This window comes from Camelus dromedarius, chromosome 29, assembly GCF_036321535.1.
Source record: "Camelus dromedarius isolate mCamDro1 chromosome 29, mCamDro1.pat, whole genome shotgun sequence".
In the NCBI taxonomy this organism is placed as follows: domain Eukaryota; kingdom Metazoa; phylum Chordata; class Mammalia; order Artiodactyla; family Camelidae; genus Camelus; species Camelus dromedarius.
This window is the reverse complement of record NC_087464.1, coordinates 6,815,489-6,831,637: the sequence shown is the minus strand read 5'-3', so window position 1 is coordinate 6,831,637 and position 16,149 is coordinate 6,815,489. Positions and strand designations below refer to the sequence as shown.

Here is a 16,149-nt window from a genome sequence, read left to right as displayed (position 1 = left end):
GAAAAGATACATGCACCCCAGTGTTCATAACAGCACTATTTACAATAGCCAAGACATGGAAGCAACCTAAATGTCCATCAGCAGATGACTGGATAAAGAAGTTGTGGTACATACACACACAGACACACACACACACACAGACACACACACACACACACACACACACACTGGAATAGTACTCAGCCATAAAAAGAATAAAATAATGCCATTTGCAGCAACATGGATAGACCTGGAGATCATCATACTAAGTGAAGTTAAGTCAGAAAGAGAAAGAAAAAATTGTAAGATATCTCTTATATGTGGAACCTGAAAAAAAAAAAAAAGGACACAAATGAACCTATTTACAAACCAGAGATGGACTGAGACATAGAAAACAAACTTACGCTTACTAAAGGGCAAAGGGGTGGGAAGGGATAAATTGGGAGTTCAGAATTTGTAGTAGTAACTACTACATTTTATATATATATATATATGTATTATATAATAATATAATATAACTACTACTATATAAAATAGATAAACAGGTTCCTACTGTATAGCACAGGCAACTATATTCAATACCTTATAATGGCCTGTAATGAAAAAGAAAATGAAAAGGAATGTGTGTGTGTGTATATTTATGTGTGTGTGTGTGTATATATATGAATCACTATGCTATACACCAGAAATTAACACTTTGTAAATCAAATACTTCAATAAGTAAATAGTTTATTTTTTAAATGCATATTTTAAAAATGAGATTTTTATTTTGCATCTATCATACTAGCAAAAGACTAGCAACATATGAAAAAATTATGAAATTGTTTAAAAGAGTACCTTAGAACTATACCATTTAACTTAGAGATATATGTATGAATGTGGGTAAATGAGGAAAACAAAATAAAGACTATTGTTAGAGTCCCAGTTTTGTAAAATGCTGTCAGGATCCCTTATATGAGTATATGATTATATGATCTTATACAAAAATGTGGAATGAAAAATCGTAAGTTGAAAATGTGGGTTAAGGGGTTTATGTTAGTTCAAGGGAAAATAGAGGGGCAAGCAAAATATCTTATATTTGATATATACACTTACATAAAATTATATATTTGTTTATATATCACTTTGGCAGGGATGTGGCAAATATACTGTAGCGTACAATAAGTAAAGCAGGAAATCTAATAAGATGATTATATAAATAATATACATGAGAGATTGTGTAACTTAAGGTGGTAGTGGTATAGACAGAAGTTGATAGATTTGGGATATGTTTTAGAGGTAGAGTTAACACAATTTTGCTGAATAATTGGGTGAGTTGATTATTGTGATAAGGATCAGGGATAACTCATAGATATTATTTGATTTTGTTTGAATGGATGACAGTACCTTTTGCTGAAATGGAGAAGACTGTGGAAGGAGCATATTTGTTCCTTTTAAAATCATGAAGCTGGATGCAATTACCTCACAAGATCTGTGAAAGTGAAGAGAAGGAAACTCAGGTCTAAAGCTCACAGGCACTTCAATAAGTAGAGGTTGAACAGAGGAAAAGGATAGAACGCTGGAGGCTGAGAGGAAGGAGTCCCTGAAACTAGAAGGAAAACCAGGACAGTGTTGTGTGTGTCATAAACACCTGGGTAAAAAAATGTTCAAGGAGTGAGAACATGGTCAACTTTGTAAAATGCTGCTGAGCTATATATAGTAGAATAAGAAAGAAAAAATGACCATTGACTTTAATCACAAATTGGAGGTCACTAATAATGATATTGACAAGTCTTAGTGGAATGTGGGGACTGGAAGTCTGATTGCAGTAGTTGAGGAGAGAATAGGTGGTGAGAAATTGGAAACAACTATAGGTGTTTCTTTCAAACAGTTTTACTCTGAAGTAAAGCAGAAAAAGGGGTGAAGAGAAGGGATGGAAACTGGGGAGGCAACGTGCAGTTAAAGGAAGTGTAAGAGCATGTTTATAAGCTTTGGTCTTTGATCTGATAGAGAGGAAGGAAATGATAGGGGAAGAGAGTAAAACATGTGGAAAGGAGTAGGAACAGAAATGTCAGTAATAACAGCAGAGAAGGCACAGTGTGGAACAGTATAGATGAAGCATTTGAATTGATAGATTTGGTGATGGGAAGTGAGATTGTTGCTGCTTATTTCTCAGTGGTTTGAGGCAAGGTTATCAGCAGAGAGTGGATTTGAGGGAGAGAAGGTAGTTGACCTGGAGAATGGGCTAATGAGACAGATCAGCCAAGTTAAACTGCCAGGCATTTAAGTGTTCAGATTTATGCTCATCAGTTTAGAAACTCCAGCAGGGTATGCGTGGGTGTGCACACTTGTGTTCCCAGTAGTTACCAGCTACTTGCATAGAGATACAGAGATAGATGGTTATATGAATAGAGGAGTCAGTCCCTGGTTGGGGCTGTGCCAGGCAAGTATGTTAATGACAGAAGGCTAAAGGGGTTATGTGATTTTGCAAGGAAGTGAAAATAGTGATGGAGCATGGAATCTAAAGAGGGAAGAAAGGGCATGAGAATGTGTAGATGGTAACAGAGTGATGACGTAAATGGAGGACTTGATGAAGATTTAAGAAATTTCTGGAGAGAATACAAAATAGGAGTGCTGGATAGGAGGTAGTCAAAGTGGAATGCATGAAATTGAGATTTTGGAGGTGATACGATTATTAGTGATGGCAGAGTTAAGGGCTTGATATGTGGTGGCAGTTGATCATTTTGGAGGTTGAGAGGTAAAGGATGAGGAGCTGAGAGGCTAAGGTATTTGCACTAATTTTTTATGCAGATGCTGAAGTCACCAGAGAAAAGAACAGGGTTAGAAGGAGAAGTAGTTAGGTGATAATTACCAGTGCACGAGGGAGAGTGACCAGGGGGTCACCACAAGGAGAGTTATTGGGTGGTATAAATTTCATGGCTTAAGCTTCAAAATAGCTGGGGTTTTTAGAGGAGGAGAAAGAAAAATTAATTGGAGAAGAGAACGGGGAACTAAAAAGACATGTCTTCCAGGCTCTTGAGTGCAGGAGGTATGATATTTTAAAACAAATAAAAAGCAGTCTCTATTTGAGAGGACTTCAGTGATAGAGTTCTCTTTGAGAAAGAAATATTTAAAGAATTTGAAAACACTTGGGACTTTGCTGATCCTAGACTGGGAATTTCAGTGGGTACAATAGAAGGGCTTGGGAGGAAGGGAGAGGTACAAGTTAGCTGAGTGGATGTAGGTAGTCTGTATTCAAGTACTACTAAAGCCTTTAATAAAAATACACTTTTTTATTGTCTAGGTTACTTTTACAAAGAGAAAGTTCGGATTAATGAAGAAAGCCTATGAACTTAGTGTGCTGTGTGACTGTGAAATAGCACTCATCATTTTCAACAGCTCTAACAAACTGTTTCAGTATGCCAGCACTGATATGGACAAAGTTCTTCTCAAGTATACAGAATATAATGAACCTCATGAAAGCAGAACCAACTTGGATATCGTTGAGGTAACACATATCTCTAGTAATGCCTGAATTGCAGATAATAATTAAATATTCATTTAATAACTTTAACGGAAAGATTGCTTTTTATATCCAAAGTATGAATCAGTTATAGATACATCTTTTCTCTGAGTTGTTTCTTAGAAGGATCTAATTATTGCTGTACGATGACCCACTTACGTTTAAATATATCCTAATCATTGAGGAAAAATAAATGAGGTGGTTTTATAAAAACACTAGTATAGTCTAACATTTTGTTCATGATTACTTATTTTATATGAGTTTTTAAATTCATAAGAAACTATGTCACTTTGGAAAGTGTGCAGTTTTAGTTAAAATATGTCTTGATGTCATCACTTTAAACATGAAAGAAGTAGGAGAAAATGATGTAAATATTATTCCTGTTTTATTAATAGTGTTTAGTTGTGGGAGGAGGACGGTCTCATTTTCTTTCTTTCTTTTTTTAATATCTGTTGACCTTCAGTATCTGTCATAGTTCTACCAACCCAAGTTAAGTGAAAATAAAAGGAAATTTTTTGGAATGATTTTGATCTGTTGAGAAAGTGTTTTAAAACAAAATCTTCAAAAAAGAGGTCCAGTATGCTTTTGTCTTTAATTCTTTTCTGTTGCAAAATCTCCTTATAGAAATTAACTTTCTATGTATATTTCTGACAGCATTTTAAATTAGTTTCATAGTCATTCATCTTTTTTTTTTTATATGTAGAGGTTTTTAAAATTTTTATTCAAAACAGGAATTTTTTTCCCCACTGTTTGACAAGACATATACTTTGGCTTAGTATTGTAATATTAGAAAACTGCTTCAGTAAATTAGGTATTTCTTTGGCTTAAGTCCTGAAACCATGTGAACTGATGCAAACCTAACTATAAAAGAAGAAATGAAGTCCCAACTTAGATTTTATTTGAGAAATTAAAATTAAGATAGAGGAAGAAATTTTATTTCATTGTGTAGGAGTCTAACTTATTTGCCTCCACAGATTATGTTACAGTTCTGAAAATACATTTTTAAATTCCCCTATATTTTTCTGCCTTAGCCATTCCTTTTTGGACAGTAGTTGATTGCTACTACAAAAAAATTTTTCTCATGCTTATATTTAAAAACAATACTTATTTTTTAGCAATTAATCAATTGTTTGAAATGAAAAGTAAAATATAGTGTAATTACAGCTATGACTCATCTCTGTTGCTTGATTTGCCCACTGTTTTATTTAAGTGGCTTGCTGCCTTGAACCTCCTCTGAAGTGTATATGAAGCTTTTGACCCTGCTTTTGTTGATAAATTAAATTACATGGTTACATCTTTAGCCAGACTCTTTACCACAGTAATGTTTTTATCAATTGTAAATTATTTTACATCATTGAACTTTTAGGGTATATCTTATCACTTATGTGCAATATAAACTATTTAGTAGACTGTTTCCCTGTTATATATCCTTATGCATTTTGAATCATCATTTTGTAAACTAGGAGATCTTCATTTGGTTAAGCTTCATACGAGACTACATAACTGAATTTCCTTGAAACAGAGAGTATCCCTAGTGTTTAGTTTAAAATGACATCTTGTTTTAAAAAATCTCTGTGTCTTATCAAAAGCTCCACTGCCTTAAGTCAAACAAAGAAATAGAGTTGACTTTAATGGTGTCAACAAATAGGTATTCAAGCTAGTTTCATTGTAGAAGGCAACCTCCACCTTAACCCTAACTACTCTGCTCTTTTATTGCAGCAGTTGTTGTTCTTGGCCCCTGGAAGTTGAGGGTGCTTCACACTGCCTAAAGCTTACTTCCTTAGAGAATATGAAGAATATAGTGTGATTTAATCCTCACAGAATTTTCAAACTACCTCAGTCTTCACCTGTGTTGTGGTCAGCAATCGAAGTGTAAGAGAGTAAATCCCAAACATCTTTTAGCAGTCCTCGTATATTACAGGTTACTTCAGTATGAAGGAAAAGTTTTGCAGGTCAATTATCAATTGGCATTTTGATGTTTTATTTTTTTAATTGGATTTCTTAGTTATAAGTGAACATGAATCTTACCAATAACCCTTTATGAAGTTCTGAATTATATAAATATAGTAGACAGAAGACACATTGGATTATAAGGGATTTAATTTGTTGTGGTAGGATAAAATTATAAGGCTTAATTCACCTTTCTTGTAAATGTGTCACTGAGTTAATTTTCACTGTTAGACAATACTGGTTTCCCTTGTAAGATATTCTTTTTCCACATATAAAGGTGATGCAGCTACATCCTCACTAGTAGTGCATACACACCTCAGTTCTTTTTATCAGTGTTGGTAATGGATTTATATTAATGAAGCTACCAAGATTGTTGTGAACCAAACTAAGTTAACAGAATAAGAGTAATAACAAATATTTACATAGACCTTCCTGTGGGCCACTTTCTAAGTGCTTTACAAATATCTCATTTAAGGATAATTTTAGAATGCCATTATAAATATTTTTTTCCTTTTTCACATAGTTTCCTTTAAAACAGTTGTAGTAATTGGAAGCAAACTTTTTGATGTCCCTTTGTTCATTTGACAAAAATATTTTAGGGGTTCCTGTGTGCCATTCACTTTGCAAAATGATGTTAGAGATTTCTAATTCAAGCCACAAGACTTTTTCTACCTACAGTTTTGTATACCATCGAGATACACTTTTACCAACTGAAGATTTTATATCTATAAAATTTTAACACATTGTTGTGATATTCTGGACTCTTTGGTCTTCTCATGTGGCTGTGCACATCAGCAATAAATGGAACAAGCTATAAGTCATCTACTTTAGAGTATTTCCTTATGTAATGTGATCAGCAGTGAAACTAACTGAAAACTTTGTTGAACAACTTACATAAGGCCTCTAACCTGAATTCACCTATTTCCTGTTGTATATATGTTAGTCTTTAAAATCAGCAGGGTTTTACTTTCCCCATATTACTAAAATATCCTTTGACAGAGTCTTGAATATATTCAAATGGAGTCCTCTGTAGATGTATTTCTGATCTGTTGTATCCTATACACAGGCCCTTTGGGGATGTACCGTGAAGAGAAGAAAGATGGGTGCCCTGTAATGTTAACCACTCCTGCATAGTCTACAGCATAAGGATGCACATGCATTATCCCTCTGGGAGTAGATCTAGTATGTTCTCTGAGAGCACTATAGAATAAATATAATATAGTAAAAGTAGAAGTAGCTGGTATTTGAATATTGTGATGATAAACAGAGAGGAAGACATGCTGCTTACATTTATCTACCTTTCAATTTTTAAACACAGGTGTTAGAAACCTATCTACAGAATGGTGTTCTGTCTTTGCTTTTCCTTGTTTCATATTATTTATATTTTAAAACTAGTCTCTTAAAATTTTAATCAGTTTAAATGTTTTAATTACAGTTAATACAAATTATTTCTATATAGCTTTGTTTTTTTAAGGTAGTTTACATTAAAGTCTGTTTTAAGGTAGTTTAAATTAAAGTCTCCAGTGTCTTGTGGTTTGTATGGACCTCCTGTGTTGAGAAAGCTAAACACATGAAAATGGAAACTTACACATTAGGAGATTGTCATTGAGATAAACTTTATAAGAGACTTCATAACTGGATTTCTTTGAAATAGAGAGTATCACTGCTGTATTTAAAATGATATCTTATTTGAAAATGTTTGCATACTGCTTTTCAGGAGTATCTTCTGTACAAAAAATGAGTTTTACTACCTTATTTCTTATAGTTCATTAGGAGACATCAAAGATACATGTATTTTTTCATGTTGGTAAGCACTGACACAAAAACAGGTGGCAGACTTTTGATTGGTCCTACAAAAAGTAGTCATTTAATTGAAATGTACAAAGAAAATGTTATTAACTCCCCAATTTTCAGTAAGCTAAGATTTAAAAACTTGTGAACTGTATTATTTAATTTTTTAAGACCATTAGATATATCCTAGAGTATTAGAAACTAGAAATGAAAATCACCAATATGATTAGTCACCATTATTCATACGGATGTGTATATACATTGAATTTATACTAAATAAAATCCTAGAACCAATAGAAGGTTTTGGCATCAAAATGAAAGTTATGCTAAAGGCATGAAAAGAGAATTTTAGCATCTGCTACACAAAAAAACGCCTAAGATTACTTTTGTACTCACTTTTTTCTTTCATGTTGCAATGGTATTTGAAATATTAAATATTTCTACTCATAATATTTAAAATAGCTGTGACTTGGTGGCTTTGGAGAATATTCAGTAAATATCTTACGTGGTGATTTAGATCATTATGCTGTCATTTAAGGATGTACAGGGGCCATTTATCTCTCTTATTAACACCTTGTGAACTGTTCCCAAATAGAGGTATTTTCTTCACCACAGGAATACTGAAGTATTTAAAAATTTTTTTAACTTGCATTATCTCATTTGATCTTCATATTTAAGATAAGCTTTTTCAGAAGCAGAAACTGAGACTACAGTTAAATAACTTTCCCAGAGTCATGTAGCAATTTAGTGGCAGAACAGGGATTAGAACCTGGATCTTTGACATTATCCCCTTCCTTTGCTCTCCAGTTTACCATATCCATCGGTGCTCTGGAACATTTTACCATAAATGGATAAGATTTTATACATACACCGGTCATGTATAACATAGCAAACATGAACAAGTTTTCCTCAATAATAAACAGAAAATGAATGAGGATAATTGCAATAAGAATAATATATAACATTCATCAAGTATTTAATGTGACCTGGTATTCTTCCAAGGGCTTTTACTTATATTATCTTATTGAATCCCTCTAATTGTCCCCATTTCACAGTTGAGGAAGTTGAGGCACAGTGATAAATGAAATAAGACTGATAATTTAGATTCTAAAGGGAGAGAAAATCTGCTTTTTTGAGTCTTGATAGTTCCTCCCTGCTCTCAAATTACAATGGAATTTGAAAATAATATCTTAAAGAAAGGAAGATATTAGGGAAGGGATATAAAGGAAGGGAATCAATATAAGATGCATCTATCAATTATTTAAAAAACAGCTGGTAGTAAAAGTGATCATGCTAAGGAGTACGTTATTTAAAATCAGTTCGTTCTCAGAGTGTGGTGCCCTGACCAGGAACATCAGCATCACTAGAGAACTTGTTACTGATCTTAAGTTCTTGGGCCCCATCTCAGACCTGCTGAATCAGAACCTTTTGAGATGAGGTCTAAGCAATCTTGTATTAACTTGAGTTAACTTGTCCTAAGTGCAGGGAAACTAAAAGCTTCACGTTAACAATGCAGTCTCTTGGCGGTACTTATCCGGCTTTTTCCTAAGAGTATCTATCCTCTGAAATAATTTCAAGCAGTGAGCAACCACAAATTGAAACTTTTAAGACCTTCTAAAGAGCAGTTGAAAATAGTATGCTGATATTGGTGTGAATTGCAAACTAGGGAACACATTTTTAATGGGTAACCTTTTGATTCCGTTCTGTGTAGTTACATGTACTTCTTTGAGTGTGTTTAAGGGGGCTGGCGGGAATGTGTGGGGAGATGGACTCCAGTTTCTCAGTTGAGCAAAAAAGAAAGATAAATGACTTTTGTCTCCTGAGATCAACTAGTTATAGAACTGGAGGCGTGACTGTGTTTAGGTTTTCTGACAGTATTAAGTCCTCACAGAGCCTTTTTGAGCCAGTCGGTTTTTTTCTCCCCATGTTACAGATGAGGAATGGAACAGACAGGGAGTGTTTAAGAGGCTTGCCTAATGTTTTACAGGGCTGCAGTGGAGCGGCAGGGAAAGGGAAAAAATAATGAAACACCTGAAGACAAGACAAAGCTTCCCTCCACCTCCAGCCCCCTGCCTTGCTCTTTTATTCCTAACAGAGCCTGAAGCAGCAGGATGGTGATTCACAGGGTGAGGCACGCAATCCTCATGGCTCTCCTCCTCTTCCCACATGTCCTGCACCATCACCTCACACAGCAGTCACCATAGCTCTTGCAATTTCAGTTTTACTATTTCCATTTTACTGTGTATTTGAATATTATTATTTATCATACAATATTGATTTTCATTTATGTGCTTTCTATAAGGAACAATGCATCTCTACATGTGCTTTTTATTTTCTTGAGGTCAGGTTTTTCTCCATCAGAGATTGATGGTGTTGATTTATAAACAGGAGTTCATAGATAAAAAGGATGATACATGTATCACTTTATAATATAGCTCACATTTCTGTAATGCATTTCTTGTGGTTATTGACGAATACCTTTGTGTCCTTTTTATGTCCCTGTGTGTCATGGATTGAGTGTCTAGTACTTAGATAAGTTGTTCTTTTTTCTCTAGAAGTTCTTTGATACATTTACCAAATTTCTGACCAGTGGAAGAAGGAGAATTGGGAGACTGGTCAGAGAAAATGTTCTCTAGATGTGACACCATCACCTGAGTCCTTTAAAGGATAGGGTTGGCGAGGGAAAAGGGGTTAAAAGAAAGGATGTTGTAGGTTAGGGGGGCAACTTCTGTGGAAAGGAAGAAATGAGACATAGCACAAATATCGTATGGAGTTAAAATCTGCTAAGTATAGCTGTAGTGTAGTGTGAAGAGTGGAAATAGCTAAGACCTGAGAAGTAAACCAGATTCTGAAGAGATGTGTAATGCCCTTGACTTTCTCCTGAAGCTTTGGGTAGCTATTGAAGGAGCCTAATAGAACAGCTGCTTGAGTTTTACTGACTATTTTGCACTCCCCAAGCTATTAATTTTGTTAGAATTGCATTGTAACCTTCTTGATTGGGGTTAAAGAGAAGGGAAGAGAAGAGGATAAAAGTATTTAATATAATGCATTGTTTCTTCATTTTTAAATTTATTGCACTGATACTTATCATACTATGTATGAGGCATTGTATTAGACACTGGTAATATGGTGGTAGCTGGCCATATGCCTTCTGTTTTCCTAAGAAGATGACATGTTGGCTATTACATTATCTTACCTCAGAAGTCTGTTTGTTAGATACACTTCAGTATGGATTCAAGATGCTTGGAATCCCAAGATTTTGATGCTTTCCACCAGATGTTAACCATTCAGCATATAAATGTTAAACTACTACTAGAGCTGGAAGCTCATTTAGAGCAAAAAATGAGGGTATTTACCGTATTTAACAATGTTCTGGGTATGCCTGAAAAGTGAGATATATCTATAGTGATATTTCTGTTTTCTTATATAAAGGTATCTAATGAAGACATGCATTTTTTTTTAACCAGGCCATTCAGACACATACTTTAAAATTAAGGAGATAGTTAACAGATTTTATATTTATTTTGAAGTTATTTTTATAGCTTAGTCCTGGGAGAAACTGTTTAGGGATCTGGAGTGTCTAAAGAGAGAGATCTTCTTGGCATTTGTCATAACTCTACTTTTTAATTTACAGTTATGCAATCAGTGCTGTACCTGTAAACAATTCCAAATGGTAGTATGAACTACTTATATTTTGGAAAAGTAAATATACCTTATAATTATCTAGGGTTTTGTTTGATGGTTGATTTACAACTTTTAATATGTGCTTTGATCCTTGTGTATCCTAAGGCTATTCTGTAAAGAATATTATTACATGTGTAAGCACATTGGTATGTGACTATATTTATTTGTTTAGTCAAAGAATATTATAGATCTTATTTTAGTTCATTAGCAGTAGAACACCAGAAGGTAAACTTTAATACTGTTTTTAAAATGTTAGTGATTTTTAAAAATTGATAAATAACCTATATGCTTGAGTCTTAGCGAATGTGCCAAAGCTTGATTATTCATACTGAAATTTACTTCTTGTAATTCAATGGAGAATATTTTTCTTATGCTTTGGTTCTGAACAAATTTTCTTTTCATATAACTAGTTAGTATTTTGTGGTAATTTTTGGGCTTGAGTTGTTATTTCTAGAATCTATCTTGAAAACTTCAAAAATGATTATGTTCTACAAAAAGACCTTAGAAATATCAACTAGTATTTGTGCATGAATTTTCAAATTTAGTTTGCTTTTTTATGCCACCAGTGTTTATATAGGATTATCCCATAATATTATATAATCAAAATATTTTCATTGCTATTTTCCACATTTTTATAGTTGAATTAAGTTTTTAAAAATTGTTCTGTTACTTTGGGTTGTAAAAAACCTACCAGTTATGTTTTGAAGGACAATTAAAAAGTAAAGGTTTAGGTGGATATTTAGGTGTTTGAAAAGTATTATAATTCTCAAATCTTATTTGATTATTTGATATTTCAGATATAATTAGTATTATAATTAGCATTTCTTAGCCATATTAATTGGTTACTTACTGAAAGTTTCTGGTACCAGTACTAAGCTCAGTATCAGAAGAGAAAGCAGTATGAAAGGTCTAAACCTTGTGGGTCTTGAGGATAATGTATGTGAAAACATTTTAAAACTATTCTGTATTAGTTACGTTATTTCTGGTCACAAGCAACAGTAGACCTGGCTGAAACTAGTCTTTAAAACAGGGATATTTTTTATATTACATACCAAAAAAATACAGCAGTTTGGTAGAGATTCGACTGTTGAAGTGGGCTTCAGTTTTTGTGTTTTCACAGGCATCAATTTTGTTGATTCTGGCTTCTTCATATTGAGATTGGCAGCCTGAAGAACTTAACATCTGTACATAGCATCATTGAAAGCAGCACTATTGAACTTTCTGTGATGATGGAAATGTTCTACTATGCTGTTCAGTATGGTAGCCATTAGTAGTGTAGGTGATGAGCACTTGAAATATGATTAGTGCAAGTAAGGAACTGAATTTTTAGTTTAAGCTAGCTAGTGGCTGCCATACTGTGAAGCACTGATACAAAGTATGAGAAATAAATACTCGTGCTGTCAGGAGGCCTTTCCTTTCCTGCTGAAAGTTGTTTCTGCTATTTCCTCTTTCCTGGCTCCCCTTTCCTAGGGAAAAATCACCAGGGAACCAAAGTTACTTCTTTATTACACTGACATCATTCCCTCTTTACCAGTTTCATATGAGCTAATTTACCTCCAAAAATACAGTATGGTAGAGCAGACTGTATTGTTTAACCGTAGACAGTTCTTTCTTTTCTTTTGTTTTCTTTTCTTTTTTAAAGATACCATTCATCAGCTATGTTCATCTGAATAAATGACTGCTATATAAAAGAAAATTATTCAGAGAGGGGAAGTTGTATTCTCCAGTTTCTTTTGGGGTATAATTAAAGTTGTTTTCATAGACTCTATTGGCTTTTGTTTTACTTAGTTCTGTTCATTGGTACCTGGGTATAGGACTCAATAGGTATAAATTCCATTGTGATGATTATTCACAATCATAGTAAACATTTCCACAGTTTTCAGTAACTTGCATAAAGTGCTTTCATATTACCTGATATCTTTATAGATCATTGCCTCAGATATCTTTTATTGTTATGTGACATTGAATGCTCAGTGAGGCAACTTTGTGTAGCTAGTGGCTACCACAGTGGATACTTTAGACATACTTGAGATTAACTTTCTCCATCTTTTTATTGAGATATAATCTACACACCATAAAATTCACCATTTTAAATTATACAATTCAGAGGTTTTTATTACACTCACAAGTTTGTGCAACCATGAACACTAATTCCAAAGCATTTTCATCAGTCCAAAAAGAAACTTGGTACCCATTAGCATTATTTCCCAATCCCCCTTCCCCCACATCCTGGCCACCACTAATCTACTTCTTTGTGTCTATGGATTTGCCTCTACTGGAGTTACACACAATATGTGGTCTTTTATATCTGGTTTCTTTGATTTAGCAGATGTTTTCAAATTTCATCCATATAATAGCATGTATTCATTTTTCATTTCATGGCTAAATAGTATTTCGTTGTGTGGATATACCACATTTGCTTATCCATTTATCAACAGAGGAACATTGGGTTGTTTCTACTTTTTGACTGTTGTGAAAATGCTGCTATAAAACTTGTGTACAAGTTTTTGTATGGCACATTTTCATTTCTCTTGGGTATCTCACAGGTTTATAATCTTTGCTAGATTGTATGGTATCTCTGTTTAACTTTTGGGGGAAGTTGATGGTGGAACTCTGTGGAAAATGTGGAATTCTTTACTGTATTTAACTTAAGAAGCAAAAAAATAAAAAAAAAAAAACAATTTTGTGGATGTCATTAGAAAATTCTTGGCTCATTTTTTCCTAAAAATGTTAATTTTTTCCCCCCAGTAATGTTGAGTCAGGTTATCTGGACCAACCCTTTAACTGAAGCCAACTAAAAATGCTAGATGAATTGTACAGAAATTTTTTTTTTAAACATCAGAGAGCTATTAAGGGATATGCCAGGCCAAAATCTAAGAAAAAATTGGAACCTAAAAGGTAAAGAATTGTTTAGCACTCTGGCTACACTGACTCATTTGCCCATCTGAATAAAACAGTTGAAAAACTAAGCTTCATGAAGTTTTAGTGATTCAGAGGCAAGGGGACAGTTACTACTTGTAGGTCTCTGAGTCTGTTAGATTGCCTTCCATATTATATGGTGGGACTTCAGTCAGAGGGGAGCCCACTGCCTTTTCCCTACTTAAAAGGATTGCAAAGAGAGTTTTTTTGTGCCAAAGAGAAGAAAAGTAAGAAAGAGAGCCTATCTGTGAGGTGTTCTAAAGCAAGTACCAGCATTGTGAAGAATCACAGGCCAAAGTCAGATAACACAAAAAGTCTAAGAAAATCTAGTGTGCCAGTTACTTGGGTGGAGCAAATGTATATATCCTTTTTGAAGAAAGGCACTTTATTGTAGGCATCAGAAATCTTCAAATAACCTTTCAAAATCATTGAGCATCCATCATAAAGCATCTAACATCACTTATGCTAACTAATACAGAAATTAAATCCAGCAGTATATGTAAGGGATAATAAATTATGACTAAGTTGGATTTACCCTAGGAATGCAGGGTTGACCTAACAAAGTATCCTTTTATCATGGACTGGAATTGTCAATATTGTATATATCAATCCTGCATAAATAATCTTTATAGAGTTAGGAAATGCCAGTTGAAATTCCAAGAAATTATTTTTTTAAGAATTCAGCAACTGATTCTGAAATATATAAGGAAATTTCAGAGGAAAAGAAGACAAGACACTCTGAAGAATAGCAAGGTGAGAAGGTTTGCACTACAATACATTGAGACTAATTTTAAAGCTGTAGTAATGAAGATGCTGTGGCAATGGCACAAACAGCAAATTCCAAACATGTCAATGGAGTAATAGAGAACTCGGAAATAGAAGCTCCATGCACCTATGTAGATAATATGGTATCTCAAATCAAAGTGAGGGAAAGAAACTCTTTAAGCAATGGTCCTGGGACAGTTGGATATATATCTAAGAAGGTGACTATTCATATCTTTTACAAAATCTACCTCCAGGAAGATTATAGTCCTAAATATGAAAGACAAAATTACAAAGCTTGTAGGATATAATACAGGAGAATATGTTCATGATTTTGAGGTAGGGGAGGATTTCTTACACAAGACATAAATATTACTACTATAAAGGATAATTGCAAAGGGAAAAAATTGAGCAATTTGACTTTACTAAAATTAAGAACCTGTTTTCATCTAAAGACAAGGGTTAAGCCTGCAACATAATGGGAAAAGATTTTTACAGTGCATAAAATTAGCAAAGGACTTATGTTGATTACAAATAAAAGAATGACTATACAGCAATTAAAAAAAAGACAAACAACTCAATAGGAAAATTGGCAGAATACTAGAACACTTGGCACCTCACAAAAGAGAGAAAATCCAAATGGCCAATAGTTATGAAATGTGCTGCATTTTCTTAGTAATCAAGGGAATGCAAATTAAATCCTCGTAGGTAGAAATGTACGTTAATACGACTACTTTTTAAAAAACAGTTTTGCATCATCTAGTATAACTGGATACTAAATTCTGCTTCTAAGACTACCCTAGAGAAATGTGTGCAGCTATGCAGTAAACTGTGTCTACAAAAATGTGCATAACACCATCTTCGTAATAGCCAAAAGATTGAAGCACCTCTAATACCTATCTGCAGTAGAAAGGATATGCAGCTTTTTTCTCATGCAATATAATATTTGGTGAAAATGAACAAACCGTAACTATATGCAACCGTATACAGTGATACTATAAAAATAAGTTATAATGAAGGAGGCCAAAGTAACACATGAGCAAAGCTAAATTATATTTTTAGTGAGATACACAACACACACACACACACACACACACACACACAAACACATACACACACACAAAGAAAATACAGAAACTTCTCATCACAGAGTTAGGATGGTATTACCTATAGAGGAGGGAGGGGAGAGTTGTGTGATTGAGGGAAATATGTAGGATTCTGGTTCTGGCCTTTTTGTTTTTTGTTTGTTCTTTTTTTTTTTTTTTGACCTGATTAGAATTATTGTTGTTCCCTTTATAATTCTTGAATTTTACGTAAATTTCGATGTCTTTTTCCTTATGTATGTTTCACAGTTTTAAAAAAAACTAAATGTTTTTATGTGCTTTCAAAGTGTCTAGGAAGAATTAGAAGTATTAAAACTGGTCCTTTTCCCCCAGTTCCCAAGAAACTTAAGATATATTATTCCTTTATGTTACAAGTATTCACTTACACCTTATTCTCCAGCTGCAGATTATCCACTCAGCCTGTATTTGTGGAGCATCTGCTGCCTCACTGCTTCACAG

General features: G+C 33.8%; 1 protein-coding gene across 6 annotated transcripts in view; it reads left to right on the top strand.

Annotated features, from left to right (window-relative positions):
- Positions 1 to 16,149, top strand: part of MEF2A (myocyte enhancer factor 2A) — a 124,268-nt gene that overhangs the window by 64,553 nt on the left and 43,566 nt on the right. For all 6 annotated transcript variants that reach the window (XM_031440477.2, XM_010985329.3, XM_064480532.1 and 3 more), the window contains exon 4: positions 3,263 to 3,466. In XM_031440477.2, coding sequence (XP_031296337.1) covers positions 3,263 to 3,466 — 204 coding nt within the window. The remainder of the gene's footprint in view (positions 1 to 3,262; positions 3,467 to 16,149) is intronic.